The 16,783-nt window shown below is 50.2% G+C and overlaps 2 protein-coding genes and 1 long non-coding RNA gene across 4 annotated transcripts; 2 read left to right on the forward strand and 1 right to left on the reverse strand.

Moving 5' to 3' along the window:
- The first annotated feature begins 21 nt into the window (after positions 1-21).
- Spata32 (spermatogenesis associated 32) lies at positions 22-16,759 on the forward strand. The gene is made up of 14 exons (XM_076935685.1): positions 22-154; positions 7,799-7,853; positions 8,928-8,988; positions 9,268-10,097; positions 10,623-10,762; positions 13,726-13,771; positions 13,983-14,210; positions 14,333-14,379; positions 14,557-14,700; positions 15,356-15,427; positions 15,516-15,636; positions 15,871-16,049; positions 16,226-16,378; positions 16,584-16,759. The coding sequence occupies exons 1-5, from the start codon at positions 142-144 to the stop codon at positions 10,705-10,707; spliced, it is 1,044 nt and encodes a 347-aa protein (XP_076791800.1). The 5' UTR covers positions 22-141; the 3' UTR covers positions 10,708-10,762; positions 13,726-13,771; positions 13,983-14,210; positions 14,333-14,379; positions 14,557-14,700; positions 15,356-15,427; positions 15,516-15,636; positions 15,871-16,049; positions 16,226-16,378; positions 16,584-16,759.
- LOC143442652 (uncharacterized) lies at positions 446-6,060 on the reverse strand. Of its 2 annotated transcripts, none has more exons than XR_013110987.1 (3): positions 5,803-6,060; positions 2,874-2,976; positions 446-2,639 (listed from the first exon to the last, which is right to left on the reverse strand). It is a non-coding gene; the product is annotated as an uncharacterized LOC143442652 (long non-coding RNA). The 2 variants fall into 2 exon arrangements; XR_013110986.1 differs by lacking the exon at positions 5,803-6,060 and adding an exon at positions 3,647-4,258.
- LOC117711568 (EF-hand calcium-binding domain-containing protein 3-like) lies at positions 10,172-16,759 on the forward strand. The gene is made up of 10 exons (XM_076935687.1): positions 10,172-10,340; positions 13,626-13,771; positions 13,983-14,210; positions 14,333-14,379; positions 14,557-14,700; positions 15,356-15,427; positions 15,516-15,636; positions 15,871-16,049; positions 16,226-16,378; positions 16,584-16,759. Exons 3-10 carry the CDS (start codon positions 14,059-14,061, stop codon positions 16,739-16,741), a joined length of 1,026 nt encoding a protein of 341 aa, XP_076791802.1. The 5' UTR covers positions 10,172-10,340; positions 13,626-13,771; positions 13,983-14,058; the 3' UTR covers positions 16,742-16,759.
- Positions 16,760-16,783: the final 24 nt, after the last annotated feature.

A 16,783-nucleotide genomic window follows, 5' to 3' on the forward strand; every position in this document is an offset into this window, starting at 1 on the left:
ACAGAAGCCGCAGCATCACAGGTGCCAACGCCCCCAACATCTTCAGCGCCCCTCCACAGGGCTAGCCAAAGAGCGCACTGGAGGCGGAGGGGCAGCATCCACCAGCCCGCTCCCCGCCTCCCTGACAGAGTCTCCGTCAGCATGGGGGTGACAGGTGCGAGCAGGCGGCCGAGTGGTGGGAGGCGCCAGGATGGCGGGGCGGAGGCGGAGAAAGGGAAAGCTAACTGGTGTTGGCCTGGAGAGTGTAAAGGAAAGCTGACCCTTCTGGGTGCCTTTGATTACTGCAGCAGCCCTCGCTGTGCAAAAATTGGGGTTGTATTGGTGCGGGGGTCTTAATGAACTTTCCAAAGGGATCGCATTCGCGGATGCTCGCGTGCTCGTTTAGCAGAATGGAGGGTCTGGGATTTTATGTCTTTGCAAAGGCGGTCGCCGAATCCATCTATGTGAGACGCTGCTGAGGATCAGAGACCCAAAGCTAGTATAACCATAACACGTTGAGGTTCGGGGGAGGGAGGTTCGGGGACGGGGAATCAGCCAGAAAGGTGCTCACATGGGCGGGCCTGGGGCTTCCGGTAGAGCAGTGAGGCTTTGCGTCATCACAGGGTGAAGCCAAGAGTGCGGTGGGGTGCTAGTGTTTTAAAGGTCGTGAGATTTAAGGTCCCTTCCAAGAAAACCGTGCGGTAACCAGCTCGAGAACACTATAGTGCAAAGCCACTCTCTCGTCCATCTCTGTCCTCAGCTCTTAAATACAGTGGCTAATAGCTGAAACTCAGTATTTCCTTTTCTTTCCTTTTCAACTTTATCAAAGCAATAAATACCCCTGACTCAAGAGTATTGACGAGTTTATTTGCTGATTAAAAAAGAAAATCAAGGGTCCCTATTCAGGCATATCTCAGAGCAGCTGCAGGCCTTTTCTCAAAAAACAAAACCAGGCTGTGCATGCCTCTAATCTCAAGCACTAGAGAGGTAGAGGGTGGTGAATCTCTGTAAATTCAAGGCCAGCCTGAACTACAGAGCCAGTTCCAGGACAGTCAGAGCTATACAAAGAAACCATGTCTCAAAAAAGTAAAAACAAACAAAAAAATTCTAGGTTAAAAACTAATCAAAATTTTAAAGCCATTCATTGTCAGTTTCTCCCTCTTATAAATTATTGGGGTTTCCCTTTTTAAAGTATTTGTGGGGTCTGGAGAAATGACTCAGTGGTTAAGAGTACTGACTATTCTTCCAGAGGTCCTCAGTTCAATTCCCAGAAACCACATGGTGGTTCACAAACATCAGTAATAGGATCCGATGTCCTCTTCTGGTGTGTCTGAAGACAGCTACAGTGTAATCATAATTAATTTTTTTTTAAAGAAGTATTTGTGTGTCAGGGAGGTAGCAAGTTAAAACACTTTCCGTGTGTGCGGAGTAGAGTTCTGAACCCACATAAATTTATATAAATTTATGTGAAACCACATAAATGCCAAGTGGGTGAGATGGACAGAGCTGTAACCCCAGTCTCTGAAGGTGGAGACCAGAGACACCCAGAGCAAGGAATCATATCTGTGAGCTCTAGATTTCATAGAGAGACCCTGCCTCTAAGAATGAGGAGGAAGTTAGAAGCAAGGATGACTCCTAAAGTCAAACTCCAGCTTCCAGACACTCAGCACTCACATGCACACACACACGTGTGCGCAAAAATGAAAAAAAAAAAAAACACGTTTGTGAATCAGCTGTTCCTGGTGTAAACTGTGTCTACACCAGCGGGATCTCCCCAGCATTCCACAAGCCTTTCCAAGCCACTGAGACCCTTCTTCTCAGGGACATTTTTTACTTTTTTCTTCTCCAACTTTTGTTCTTTCTAGATCTCCCTTCTGGGCTGGAGAGATGGCTCAGTGGTTAAGAGCACGGACTCCTCTTCCAGAGGTCCTGAGTTCAATTCCCAGCAACCACATAGTGGCTCACAACCATCTATAATGGGATCTGATGCCCTCTTCTGATGTGTCTGAAGATGTGTACTCTAGATTTCCCTTCTAGATTATACAGTCACATCTCCTGGGTTGAGAAGATGGTTGTCCGTATCCTGCGAGCATGAGAACCAGGGTTCAACCCCCAGAATCCATGTAAGACAGACATGGTCGTGGTGCCTAGAATCTCAATGCTAAGAAGGCAGGCAGGAGGGTCCCCCAGAGCCCTGGCTGGCCTGATTAGCCAGTGGGAGACCCTCTCAAAAGACAACGTGGAAGGCTCCTGATGGACATGGCAGGTTGTCCCCCAGCCTCCACATGCCCCTGCACACACATGCAATGCACTCGAGAAGAGCAGAAGAGATTCCCCTCTCTCACTACAGTTTGATATTTGGGGTCCGTTTTCTGGAAATACTCTTTCTTATTTTCCAGGAAGAATACTGTTTCTTTATTTGCCAAAAAGCTTTCTTCTGTAATTCTTCTTCCTTGCATCTTGGTTTTCTTTGTTTGCTTCAGTTTTGTTTTTGATGTTGATACATTTTAGCATTGTCCTTGAATCACTGAAAATGATCAGCTTCTCCTTGAAGTACCCTCCTACCCTCCTGTCTCTCAAGTCACCTCTGCTGTTCTGGAATCAACTTTTCATCCATGTATTCACAGTTTTGTCAAGTCTTTGGTGGCCCTCAGTTGCCCCTATTCAACAATGAAATCCTTAAAGCAGCTCATTAGTTTTCTTTCAACAGGTCTTATGCCTGGCCAGTGTCACTTAAGGGTGGTCAGACAGGAACCAGGTGCACCTCACGAGTGTCAGCATCTTCTGATGCCTTGCCCAGTGGGGAAAGAGCACCCCTGACCCTTGACCCCTAACCCCTGACCCCTGACCCCTCCCCTCATACCTTGAATCTCTGAGCTGCTCCCAAGACTCACCTGGACAGATTGGTTCAGCATCCTGTGTGACCTTCGATCTTTCTCAGTTTCTCCCTCCACTCCATCAGATACTATATTCCTATTGTCTTCTGCTGTCCACATTCTAGAAGCAGAAAGAACTCTCTGGTGTGCTGTTTTCCTTGCTTAGTTAATCATTACGAATCCATATTCACATTCATTTCCACCCTTTCCCTGTGCCCTCTGGATTAAACATGGGGACTCCCAAATGCTTGGCAGATGCTGTGCCACTGAGCAATATCTCAGCCCTCTCTTATCTCTAAGCTCCATTTCAAACATCTAGTCACAAGGAGGGAATGATGTCCCACTGTTGAGGGTTCTCTTGCTATGGACAGATTGGTATATTATCCTATTACCATTTGTAGCCGGTGATAAGTTAAAGTCACATAATCAATGCCTAATGCAGTGGGGTTCTCAACCTTCCTAAAGCTGCCACCCTTCAATACAGTTCCTCATGTTGTGGTGACGCCCAACCATAAAATTATTTTTCATTGCTACTTCATAACTGTAATTCTGCTACTGTTGTGAATTGTAATGCAATTATCTGCGTTTTTCAATGTTCTTAGGCAACCCCTGTGAATGGGTCATTTGATCCTTACAGAGGTCTGGACACCACAGGTTCTCAACTAAAGTAAGTTTAGCTAAAGCAACTAAAATAACAAGACAGTCATAGCTGTAATAAAACCCAGCAGAATCCTACAAATAACCTAGAGGAGGGCATTAAAAAGAGCAAAGTGACACGTGGAAGAACTTACAGAACAATCCATTCAAACCCAAAAGGCACACGTCTCAGCTCCCTTCTAAAGCAATGGAGAAGAGCACCGGCCTGAGCACCGTCTCCAGCACCGTCCTCCCAGCCACACAAAGTCACCTCTAAACAGAGATTACCTAGGAGGCAGAAAAAGTGGTGCCTGGGAAGGAATAAATTCATGTTGATGGGCTGCTTGCCTGGCAGGCAAGGCTCTGAACTCAAATTCTGGTATGGGGGTAGAATAATTAAGAAGAGCAAGACTTGACTATACGCTGTCCTTTAAAAATCCACTTTAAATATAAAGACACGAAGATTAAAAGTAAAAGATTGTGTTAACACTAAAAAGCTTAGATCCCCAGAACCACCTAAGTAAGGTTTGGTAGCGCCCGCCTGTAATCCCAGCAACCTGGTAAATAGAGACAGAAGGATCAGAAATGTCAGGTCACCCTTAAGTATACAACCTGTCCTTAAGTATACACCCTTAAGTATCAAAGCCAGCCACAGAAACGTTAGACTCTGTCTCAAAATTAATTAAATGAAACCAAAATAACTATTACATATTATTTATTTATCTATTTTACATCCTAACCACAGTTTTCCCTTCCTCTGCTCCTTCCAGTCCTCCCTTCCCCATCCCCTCCCTCCTCCTCCTCCTCCTCCTCCTCCTCCTCCTCCTCCTCCTCCTCCTCCTCCTCCTCCTCCCTTTCTCTTCAGAAAAGGGAGGCCTCCCTTGGATATCAACTAGCCTTAGCATCTCAAGTTGCATAAGACTAGGTGCATCTTCTATTGAGTCTTGACAAGGCAGCCCAATAGAGGGGGTAAGGGTCCCAAAGGCAGGCTAGAAAATGGAGTTTTTGCCTAATATATGCAAGGCTCTGAGCTCCATCCCTAGGGTTGTAAAACAAAAGAATGTATAACTATCCTAAAGGACTGTGTTCCTAACACCAGAGCTTCAAAGAACATGAAGAAAAACTAGTGTAATGGCCAGGTGTGACATACATTCCCAGCACTTAGGAGCAAAGACAAGAGAATCAGCAGTTCAAGGGAAGCCTAGGTTACATGGGGAGTTTGAACCCAGTCTGTGCTACATTCGATGCTGCCAGAGAATCAGGAAAGGGAAGGAAGGAGGAAGAGGTAGCCGAGCTGTTAAGTGCACTTGCTGCTCTTGTAGAACCAAATTTCACATCCCAACACCTAGGTCAGAAAGTTCACAGCCACCTACAACTCCAGGGGAACCCAGTGCGCCCTCTTCTGGCCTCCAGTGGTATGTGCACTCACGTGCACATAACCTGTACACAGCCACACAGGCATACACAAAATTAAAATATAATTTTAAAATAAATATTTAAAGAGAGAAAGAAAAAAAGTAGAGGTGATTCAGTATGAAGGGAGGAAGATAAGATGAAGGTAAATATAAACAAAATACATTAGATACTTGTATGACATCGTTAACATTTCACTTAAGAAAACTGGTGCAACTTCCAAAGAGAAACAGGGGGATCTGCCATCATAGTTAAAGCTTCATTACTCCACTTGGGAACTGAAAGAATAACTAGGCACAGAGTCAGTCAGGATTTAGAGAAGCTAAGTAGCTCTCCCTGATAGCTGACATTCCAGAACATTCCACTCCAACAGCAGAATGCACACTCTTTTACAAAACTAATCTGTGCTCCAGGAGAGGTGCATGCACACCTTTAATCCCAGCACTCAGAGAGCAGAGGCAGACAGATCTTTGTGGGTTCGAGGCCACCCTGGTCTACACAGAAAGTTCCAAGTCAGCCAAGGCTAGGTAGTGAGACCTTGTTTCATTCAATGACAACTCGGCGGTTAAGAGCACATATTGATCTCTTGTAGAAGACCTATGTTCAATTCTCAATACTTTAGGACACTCACAACTTTATATAACTCCAGTTCTGAGTGGATCTAATGCCTGGGGCTAGAGAGATAGCTCAAAGGTTGAATGCATACAGGGCTCCTTACAGAGGACCCTGTTCAATTCCCAGCATCCACATCTGTTGGCTTACAACCTCTTAGCTCCAGGGATCACACACCCTATGACCTCCAAGTGCATCTGCACACATATGGCACACACATAATTATTAAAATGATAATATGTTTAAAGTCTTTTTAAAAATAATGATCAGGCATGGTGGTACATACCTTTAATTCCAATATTCAGGAGGCAGAAGCAGGTAGATCTTTATGAATTTAAGGCTGCCCTCGTCTATAGAGTGAGTTTTTGAGGACAGGCTGGATCTACATTGTGAGACCCTGTCTCGTGGTGATGATGACGATGACGATGACGATGACGACCACTGGAGGCTAAGTGTAGTGATGAACACCTTTAATCTCAGCATTCAGCAGGCAGAGGAAAGAAAACTGTTGTGAATGTGGGGCCATCCTGGTCTACATAGTTCCCATCCTGAAATGATGATGATAAATATTTTTTTTAAAAATCACCTGAGCAAAGTAGACAAGGGAACTTCAACCTGATAAACAGTGTCTGTGAAGAAAACTACCACCAGCATCATAAAGATGGAGTGCTGGATGTTTCTGAGAACACTGGAAGGAAGCAAGGCTGTGATTGCTCCCAGTACAAAAGGGGAAGAAACGGAAGATGCTAGACATGGAAGGAAGAAACAGAGCTGTCTTGATTCACACACGTCCTTTTCTATGTACAAATCCAGTGGGGTCTCCAAGGCAACGCTATCAGGACTGATGGGTTTCTAGCACACCTGCAGAATGTGAGATGGTATTTCTAGAATATTAGCAGCCACTGAAAAATACCTCAAACGTCACAGACTGAAGCTTGACTTTCTAACAAGTCAAGCACAGGAGCCCCAAGATGAGTCAACGCCAGACCTTGTCTTCCAGAGCCCAGAGCTGCTGTAAGGCTTACAAAATTGTAACTCACCCTTCTGTCCATTCCCAGTAGCAGCTTAAGGAAGGGTAGAAGTTGTGTGATTACCAGAGATGTCCAGGAAAACTGCAAAGTGACCAAGGAAGGCTCTATGCTTGGGCGGGGCCAAAACGTCCTGCTGGGGTGAACTGGAGTTGAAGCTGGGGCAGTGTGGGAGGTTGGGGAAGATGAATGAAGAAAGCCATGAAGAGTATGTAGGTCGAGCAGGCAGAGCTGGCCTCTGAGTTCCTCTCCATGGCTCTCTCAGAGCCTGAGCACACAGCTGGCCTAAGATCCTCTAAGATCCTCAGGCCAGGAAGTCCACCTCAGTACAGATGTGCCTGAATCCTCATGCAAAGACCAGCCATGCAAGGACCACCCCTTCCAACCCAGGAAGAAGCCACATTGTGTTCTCGTGCTGCTGATACAATCCTGGCAGCAATACTCACCCAAAAAGTAAGGTTAACACTTCCCGCTCCTCCCTAGGCTCATGGAAACCCACTTAGCATAATTCATGGAAGCCATGATCCCTCACAATCAATGATTATGGCTCCTGGAGGACAGACTGAGACAGCCTGGTGCCCCACCTCTAGTGGGCAAAGTGCAGCTTCTGTATCAGATGATTTTAAAAGCCTCCAAACTATCTCCTGGCTGCAGGATGCCCCCAGAGACTCAACCTCCTAGGACCTCAAAAACTGGTTCAAGTTCACCACCCAGCAGTGAGATGCTAGCACGACCTCAGATCAAGCACCTGGAGTGCAAGCCTTGGTCTGGGTTGGTGATGGGTGACCAAAAAGAGCTCGGGAAGCAGCAAAGGTGACGAACAGTGGGGAGCGAAAGTTCTTCTGGGGGTGCGATGGGTTCCTGCAGAGGATGGCAGAGCAGAAGATGGAGGTAACTCTTAAGCCTGCGTTCAAGTCCTTGACTTAGCAGCCACCAGCTATGAAAGGAAAGCCTGGGCAGTGAGCCCCCCTCTAATGCTAGTGTGGAGAGCTGTGGGCATGCACGCCTGTGGAGGAGACAATAGGTCCAAGAGCTGGGACAAGCTCAGATGGCAAATGGAAGCTAGCAGACATGGAGGACAGACTGGTGACCCTGGCAAGGGGGTGATTAGGGTAAAGGGTAAGATGAGAGAGACCAATGGTGAATGGGCTGGAGGCAGGGAGGGAGGGAGAGAGGAGGGCGGAAGAAACTGGCACCTGCTCAGGGGCTCTCTGCACGCTGAAGCTCCCGCTCTTTCCTCTTTCTTCCCAACAGGCACCAGTGCATTTCCCTGCTGTGGCAAGGACTCAGTGGACATTGTGGAAAGAGCGTAAGGACTGGCCCCACCCATCAGCACAGGGCCTCCCCCCCACAAAACCGTAGGCTCTCAGCCCTTTCCCCAACATCAAGCACTCCCATCGAAGTACCCCCCCCCCCCTTAGCTCCTTTCCAGTATCTCAGGACCAGTGTCCAGGCAAAAGGCTGGGGTTGCCTACAACCCCGTCTCTGCCTTCGGCCTCCAGCCTTGGCGGAGGGCACACCTTGGTGGAGCACACAGGCATGGCTGCCCTGCTGGGGGCAGGTAGAGCTGTCCAAGGCAGGGAAGACAAGTGCCTGAAAGAAAGCACCTGAGTGTAGGGAATGAGAAGGAAACGGGCCTGCATTTCCCCCCAGCATCCATGGCTTCTCAAATCTACCCAATGGGAGTGGACAGGTGAGAAGCCGGTCTCTCTCTGGGCTTTCCCTGTATAGGGAGCCATTTTCTGGGCCTCATGGCTCAGAACGAAGATTCTCAGGCCCTTCCTCCAACCAAACAGAGTTGAAGAGTGGGTTAGTAAGCTCTCCAGAAACTTCTGACACTCGGAATCTTAAGGAAACCACCAGCTCAGGAGCAAAGCGCTCAGTACACAAGCATGCGGCCCTAGTCAGATGTCAGGCACCCACGAGAAAGCCAAACATGCCAACACTGTAATCCTAGAGTTGGGAGGTGGAAGCCGGAAATGGGTGGGGCTCACTGGCTCCAGCCACTCTAGCAAATCAGTGAGCTCTATGATCAGAGAGATCCTGTCTTGAAAAATGAGGAAGCTGGCCGGGCGGTGGTGGTGCACGCCTTTAATCCCAGGACTTGGGCGGCAGAGGCAGGCGGATTTCTGAGTTCGAGGCCAGCCTGGTCTACAGAGTGAGTTCCAGGACAGCCAGGACTACACAGAGAAACTCTGTCTCGAAAAACCAAAAAAAAAAAAAAAAAAAAAAAAAAACGAGGAAGCAAATAACTAAGGAAGACTAAGGTTAGCCTCTTGCCAGCCTCTGTACAAGGCCAGAACTTTGAGGGCCCTAGAGATCCCTACCACCAACAATCCTCCCCACGGATCTTTGTCACCCATTTTGATTTCTTCTGCCTCAGGAATGACCACCACCACCACCCGCACCATACTCATGAAGAAAAAGAGGATGAAGAAACCGAGGTGAGACCGTCAGGCTTTATACAGAGGTAGCAGGAAAGAGGGCGGTATATTTTTACGCTTGCCGACTGTGGGACTATATAGTACCAGGCCACACACCCAGCTTAGCCACCTGCTTGCACTTCCTTGTCTGCCTCAGGCAGGTCTCCAAGAAGCAGCAAGTGGAGATAAGGGGTGGGTAGTGTGTCACACAGGAGCAGGAGGGAGCTTGGTGTCAGGGGAGTCCTGGGGGGAAGGGCTGTCCAGTTCCTGTTGCCTTAGATTTCAGTTGAAACCTTTCAGCTGGAAACAGAGTTAGCAAAGACGGAGCCCCCACCCCAAGAGAACCCAGACCCAGGCCCAGTACCACAGCTGGAGGAGATGGCACCAGAGACTGAAGGGGACATCTGCTCTGAAAGCCCGGAACAGCAGAACTACAGGATCGAATCCCTCAAGCCCTATGAAGGAGAGCTGACAACCACAAACAACTTCAGGCCCTGGGGTTACAATGTGAACTCAACCAACCAGGACGAGGAGCAGGGGTCCGGCCAGTTTCGTTCCATCCCTGTGCAGACCTCCGAGCACCTTTTCTGGTCAAACAAGCTCATCCAGGCGTCAGAGCACAGCCTACAGAAGTCCTTAGAAAAACATCACAAGAGCCCCCGGGAAAGGAAGTCTATCTCCATATCCCAGGCTTACACAGAATGTACCCAACTGCCGTCCAGCCCCCGAGTGTCCAGCCCCACCACGCCCACAACCATTGGCCTGGCAGACCTGATCAACTTCGCTTCATCCCTGGCTGTAGCCTCCTCCAGCAACATGGCCTTGCCTAACTTAGAGAGCATGATTAAGGGAACAGCTGAGAAGTCCCAGAATACCTCTTTAGACTTTTGCCAGCCTGTCCAGTCCATCAAGTTTGCCCAGGCTACCCAGATCACCCAGATATCCTCAGAGAAGCAAGATGAGTCCCCCGAAGACATGGCTCACAAATCTTGGACTCAGGAAACCAGGAATGTAGCTTGCTCTTACCTGGATATTAACCAGACAGGGCTCAAGAAAGCCACCATCCAAGGAGAAGTGAAGTTTGTCCAGGCACCAGCCACATCCCCTCAACTTCAGGAAGACAAAGATGAGTGAGTGATGGTGCCCTTCAGCCCTTCCACAGGGGAGCCTCACTAGCATGTGGGGGTGGGCTCAGTTCTCACATAGACAGGTGAGGTTTCAAACAGTGGAATGTAGGGGGAGGGACTGGGCAGTGGCAAGCTTAGTTGAGGGCCCAACCTCAATGACCTCATAAAGGCTGCTACAGCAAGATTCCGGTGACCTGGGATGCTGTAGAAAAGCCAGGGCCAGAGGAGGCCTGGGGACCATGGAGGGTGAGCTACCCAGGGCTAGGAGAGAAACCTGGGTTCGTAATGGGCAGGGCCACGCCGTATCAGAAAGCAGACATGTTTCGATGCTGTCTGCCTCCGGAGAGCATGATGGTCACACTCCTAGGGCACAGGACACTTCTGTGAAGGAGCATGAGGGTAATGGGCTTCAGAGCTCTGGGGCTCTGACGATATGTAGACAGAACAGACCGCCAGCTGCCCCACAGGTGCAGTGGGAGACCCCAGTCCCCCCAATGCCCTAGTGACACTGTCTCTTTTGTGTTGCAGCTCGGTGCCGGGAACCAAGAAAGGGAATCCATTATTGCTGAAAATCCATTTTAAGCTGTCATCCCCCTCAGCCCCAGAGAAATGACTAGACAAAAACATTAAAGCCTCCAGTGCTGGCCCTGGTGGAGAGTTTTTTTAAGGTGCTGGGCCCTGGACATATTTAGGCCAGTGTTTTATTACTTCCTGAGCTGGTATCCTCAGCCCTTGTATTTCTGACATAGTGATTCATTCTGTAGCCCAGACTGGCTTCAAACCCTTGATCTGCCTGCCTCAGCCACCTGAATGCTGACATTATAAATATGTACCACCCTACTTGGGCTCTGACTCAGGTTTTGGGGGATCAATGCCCCCTAACCACTGAGCACACCTGGATGCTATATTCTGGAAGCAATTTTTTTAGGGGTGACACCTCCAAATTTTTTAGTTTCTCTGGGAGTTCTGGCATCATTCCTGGTCACCTTTCCAGTACTTAATTACTCCCTGGAGTGGTTCTCTCCCACCTACCAGACCACTGGGCCACCCTGAAAGACTCCATATGAGCCTTAAGGAAACCTCAAAGTTCCATCCCAAGCTTCTGTCTCTTAGGCCTAACGCCAGGGACATCTGGGTATCATGTGAGGATGTAGCTTCCCTGGAGGTGGGGCTGAGCAGATAAGAAAGCAAACCCAATGGACAGTCTTCCTGTAGCCAGTGGGGAGACTTGGGAAAGACGCTGTTAGAAGGCTTGAAGGAGGGAAAAGTTGGGGCTGATATTTCAGGATATTTCAGGAGGCCACAGCCTCAAGCCAAAATGTAGGGAGACTGCATATGATGAGGTACCCAACATGGTACCTGGTGCCAGAGGGCACCAGCTTGGCACTCACATAATACACCATGCCCATAGACAGGAAACACAATCCGCAAGTGCAGGGCACATGCACACCCAGGACCAGCCACAGGGGTCAAAGATCCACACAGAGGCAAACCTCTACTTTGTCTGGGGTCAGGCTTAGAAGACCCAGAAGAGAGGCAATACTAGAGAGAGACCTTCTGTTTTTGGCAAATGCCAGTAGGCTGTGAAGGAGGGAAGGGACTTTGTGTCTAGAGAAAGAGAAGCCAGCCTGATCTATAGTCATCCGTATGTGAGATAGGTGGGGGTGACGGACATCTATCTCTATTCAGCACAGGCTAGCTTCATGCTGGTGGCAGTCTCTCTACCTTGGCCTCCTGAGTGCTGGAATCACAGACACTCACAACATCACACCTGGTCTGGTCTGGTCTGGTCTGGTCTGGTCTGGTCTGGTCTGGTCTGGTCTGGGTCTGATCTGGTCTGGTCTGGTCTGGCCTGATTTGGTTTTGTAAGGGTTTATGTTGCCTAAGCTGGACTACCTCACATTCAGGATTATCCTCCTGCCTCTGCCTCCTGAGTGCCAGACTACAGGTGTAGTCTTACAGTGCTACATTAGTGTTGCGGGAGATATTTTAAAACAGTGGCACCCAATCTGTCTTGCGATACGGGCCCACCATGTTCCCGACTAGGCAAGGCCTGTGGCCGCTAGTGGTGTCCAGCATATTTTCCCCACTTCTCGGCTCAGACAGCCAACTCAGGCGGTCAGAGACACCGGCCCTGCCACCCATGAGACACCAGTGTGGGAGATGGCTCTGCCAATCTTCCACGCTGTCTCTGCAAGGTTGGGCTTTGCCCAGACCATCCCACCATCCACTCAGGCCTGGTAGGAAATGAGACTCTAAATATGCTTAAATTTTAATCAAAGGCTTTATATATTTGGTAATGCTCAATAACAATATGCCCACATAATTATAGATGTTTCCCAATTAACTAACCTAGATATAAGTTGTTACCCAGGACTGCTCCCAGTACATGAGTGGTCATCCTTGGCGCCTCCTACATCTCTGTCTCTCCCTCGACTCGCTCTTCCTCTTCCTTTTCCACTTCCTCTCCTTACTCCTCCCACCTTAGTTCTGCCTACACATCAGCTTTGTTGTAGAGACAGGGTCTCACTATGTAGCCCTGCCTGCCTCTTGCCTTTGCCTTCTGAGTACATGCGCCACAGGCTTCTTTCTTCACCGGCTTCTTTCTTTTCTAAAGAATTACTTTATGCACATGAGTACACTGTTGCTGTCTTCACGCACACCAGCAGAGAGCATCGGATCCCATTACAGATGGTTGTGAGCCACCATGTGGTTGCTGGGAATTGAACTCAGGACCTCTGGAAGAGCAGTCCATGCTCTTGGTTGCTGAGCCATCTCTTTTCTTTTGAGACTGGGTACAGCTGTGTAACCCAGGCTGACCCTGAACTCTCAAAACTCTTGTCTTAGTCTGCAGAATGCTAGGGTTATAAATAAGAGGAGCATGCACCATGGGCAGCCCTGGCCAGCCTCCTGACCAAGGGAAAAGCCCATCAAGACCCCAGGAGAAGGCTGAGGAACAGAACACCCAGGGATAAGAGCCTAGGATCAGGAAGCAGAAGAGCAGGCCTCTTCCTCCTCTTCCTCCTCCTCTTTTTCCTCCTCTTCCTCTTCTGCCTCCTCCCCTTCCTCCTGACAAGGTCTTATGTATGTAGCTCAAAATAGCCTTGAACTCAGAATCCTCTCGCCCCAGCCTCCAGAACTCTGGAATTCTGGGTGTACATCGCCATACCTGGTCCCACATGTTGTTTAGAAGTGTATTATTTCATAATTTTTAAAAATCTTTTTAATCTTCCAGCTCTCTCTGTTACAGGCTTCTAGTTTCATTCACTCGTTACCTCAGAGTAGACATTGTATGGTTTGTATGTCTTCCAAGTAGTGAAGCTTCACAGAACGTATTAAAATGTGGTTAGTGGGTTTATACTGGACAGGACCCCATATCCCACATCCCTGGCTTTGGGATTCTGTGGCCTGCTTTTCCTTGTGGGCCTCTGCCATCCTAACTCAGCATCCAGAGAGTAATCACAAATTCAGGTGCCTGAAGGGAGTTAGAGACTTGGGAAGAATAAAGCAGCGGGTGCCTGTCCCCGGCAGGAAGCCAGCAGCCTCTGAGGGAGGGCTTGCAGCCAAAAGACAAATCCCAGCAGTGAGGCAGCCTGGGGACAGCCTCAGAGCCTGTGACTCTGCCTTTCAGGCAGCAGAGGCCAGAAGACCAAGAGACCCCCATCAACACTGAGAAGGTACAGACCATTAGGGTGGAGGAGGACCCTGAGTTGGGGATTCACACCCCGTGCCCGCTACAGAAGCCCCTTCCTATGTGGATTCAGCCTGGCCCTGAGGATCCTGGGAGGAGGAGGTGGACCTGCTCACCCACAGTCCTTGTCCCCTAGGCACCCTAGAGTCTATACCCTTCAGTTGACCAGGCTGTCTTGCCTTCTCCCTGCCTCTAAGGCCTCCACAGAAGCCTAGGAATATCCTCACACGAGATGCATTCGAGGAGCAGGCTGGCAGGGTGCAAAAGGGGCGGATGCAGCTGCAGACAGGCCATCTGTCCCAGCCAGAACTAGGAGCAACCACAAGCACTACCAAAGAGGAGACCTTACTGAGGTCAAGAGATTTCAAGAATCCTTCTGAAGCTACCCATGCATATTGGTCAGTGCCAGACGACAGGTCTCAAAGGTGAGAGCAAGAACAAGAGGAGGTCGGGCCTGGGGTGTGCTGGTTTGGAGGGGCATTGCCTGCCTGGCCCTGGAATATCTTTGCAATAGGTATTACATGTCTGACTTCTTTCTCCGGAGCAGCTCGACGGATGATAGCTTGCTACCCCTGACACCCCGGCAGCTGGCAGGTAAGGAGCCGAGGTCCAGGAGTAGAGAGAAAAATAGTAGGATGCTCAGGGCAGGATCACAGTTACATGGCCTGAGGTTAACATATTTAAGACCCTTGGCCACCTTCCCCCCTCACCAGTCTAAGTCTTTAAACATGTAGCTGTCACTCTGCTGACCGGCCCTCTCTCCACCCTCAGCCTTCCAGGATATCTTCAAACTGTTCAGTTGCAGCCCGACAGGCACTGTGGACATGCATAGCATGAAAGTTGCCCTGCGCAATGTGGGTATCCAGCTGGGCCCACAGGAGATGTGCGAGGCTCTGCGGCTGGCCGACTTAGATGGTAGGTGCTCCATCTCTGCCTTGTGTTCTCCCATCTCTAGGCAGTTTCTCTCTCTCTCTCTCTCTCTCTCTCTCTCTCTCTCTCTCTCTCTCTCTCTCCGTTTTCTTTCTTTTTTCCTTTGGTTTTTCGAGACAGGGTTTCTCTGTATAGCCTTGGCTCTCCTCGAACTCACTCTGTAGACCAGGCTAGCCTGGAACTCAGAAATCCGCCTGCCTCTGCCTCCCAAGTGCTGGGATTAAAGGCGTGTGCCACCACTGCCCGGCTTCTAGGCGGTCTCCTAATGAATGCTACCCCTATCTACAAAATCCTTGGCCCAGTTCTGTTTTTTAAAGTTCCCTCTTCCAGGAAGCCCGTCTGGAGCAGCACCCCAATATCCGGCCTTCATACTGAGTCAATTCTCATCCCCCACCCTACTGCAGGAGCTGTTTCCCTACACACTCACACTAGAACCCTTAGGCTTCTTCAAAGGCTGTTAATAAATGATCTTAGTACTTTATGGAAAATTTTATTTTAAAAAGATGAATGGTTTAGAGGAGGGTTATGATGATGGTGAAAATGCCGACTGATTCTCAATGTGTATTTAAACCCCTAAAGTATCTACAAGGCAAACTTTCCAAGTAGGGCAAGTACCCACTGCCTCTCCTTGTCTTCCCAGGTGATGGAATCGTAAGCTTCAAGGACTTCCTAGGTGTTCTCACTGACAACCACCGTCTGGCTCAGTGCATGGGTGAGGGAGGAGTTAAGCTGATGGACAGGGGGGAGGTTTTGAATGAGGACACCCCTCTTCACCTCTGGCCTGTGTTTGCTATACTTAGGTCAAATGAAGGGCAATCGGGTCTGTGAGCCCCCGGGCCTGAAGACCCTGTTCCTCGAGATGCTGTTCAAACTACTTAGTCAAGGCTTTGTGCCCGCCAAATCAAGGCAGGAGGTGACAAGGTGGGCACAGCCATCCTTGGCTCCCAGACCTGGATTCAGAGACCAGAACTTGGGGGGCGGGGGCGGTCCTGCCTCCAGAGAATGTCCTGACCTCCGGTTCCATTTCCTGGACCCCAGACCATCCCTTAGCCAAAGACAAATAGCCTCCGGTCCTGCTTAGGTTTCCCCACCTGTAAGATGGAGGGGAGCGAGGAAGTGCTGTCTGAGTCCGCTGTCCCACTTTTCTCCCCCAAGCTACTATTTCAAGAAGCAGCGGGCCCTGCGGTTGAGCTCGTGCGCTCGGAACCGGGCGCGCGGCCAGGGCCGGCCTGCGCGTGCGCACACGGGCCTCACCTTCTTCTGCCAGGCTGCGCGCCTCAATGGTCTCTCCAGTTCTCAGCTGGCACGCTCCCTGCACACACTGTGCAGAGCAGGTGCGCCCCAAGCCGGTCCACGGGCTGAGGGTTGGGGAGGTCCCAAGCACGGGGCGGGATCCCGCGGGAGGGGGATGCTCCGGGCCATCCGAAGCCCAGGCCACCGCCACCTCCTGCTCCCGAGGAACCCTCCAAGTACTGTCCCCGCCTCTTCCTCCTCTGGGTTCCCGCCCTAGGTGGGCGCAGCCCCTACACTCAGATTCCCAACCTCGCGGGGCGCCCGAGGCCAGAACGCAAGACTCGAGCTCCTGGGCCCGACGTCCGGCTCCCCAAGCCCCAACAGCCAGGCCGCCCCAAGCTCCCTCCCAACCTTGGGCCACTCAGCAAAGGTGAGAATCCGCAGATACTCTTAAGGACAGGGCAGATCGGGCGGAGGCGGGACAGCAGATGGGGCGTGATTGGCAGGCAGAGGCTGGGTTTAGAGTGGGACCTGAGCCAAAAGAAATTGGGAGCGCAGGAGGCCCAGGAGGTACACGCAGATATTGGTGATCGCGCACCTGGTCCCTAAGGAATCGCCCCCTCGATCTTCCGCAGGTCCCCTCCGCCCTCCCTCCGGGCTAATGAGCCAGCCGCTGGAGCAAATGCGCCCCTCAAAGCTGGCTTCCTCCCCGCCAACTCTAGTGCAGAAGCACCCCTCCTCCCCTTCGCCAGCCTGTTTCCAGAGATGTACTATGAAGAGCTTGTACAAGTAAACCGTTTGCTGAGCGAAACTGGCTGCGCCTGGTGGGATCAGG

The sequence above is a fragment of the Arvicanthis niloticus genome, chromosome 6, assembly GCF_011762505.2.
Source record: "Arvicanthis niloticus isolate mArvNil1 chromosome 6, mArvNil1.pat.X, whole genome shotgun sequence".
NCBI lineage: Eukaryota > Metazoa > Chordata > Mammalia > Rodentia > Muridae > Arvicanthis > Arvicanthis niloticus.

What these genes read in the sequence shown, in the direction of transcription:
- Spata32 (XM_076935685.1), top strand. An exon ending in GTGGACATTGTGGAAAGAGC is followed by an intron (nt 7,854 to 8,927) that starts GTAAGGACTGGC and finishes CTTCTGCCTCAG; the next exon opens with GAATGACCACCACCACCACC. An exon ending in CTTCAGGAAGACAAAGATGA is followed by an intron (nt 10,098 to 10,622) that starts GTGAGTGATGGT and finishes TTTGTGTTGCAG; the next exon opens with CTCGGTGCCGGGAACCAAGA.
- LOC117711568 (XM_076935687.1), top strand. Translation starts at nt 14,059, where the DNA reads ATGCAGCTGCAGACAGGCCATCTGTCCCAGCCAGAACTAGGAGCAACC. An exon ending in GACACCCCGGCAGCTGGCAG is followed by an intron (nt 14,380 to 14,556) that starts GTAAGGAGCCGA and finishes CTCCACCCTCAG; the next exon opens with CCTTCCAGGATATCTTCAAA. An exon ending in TCAAGGCAGGAGGTGACAAG is followed by an intron (nt 15,637 to 15,870) that starts GTGGGCACAGCC and finishes TTCTCCCCCAAG; the next exon opens with CTACTATTTCAAGAAGCAGC.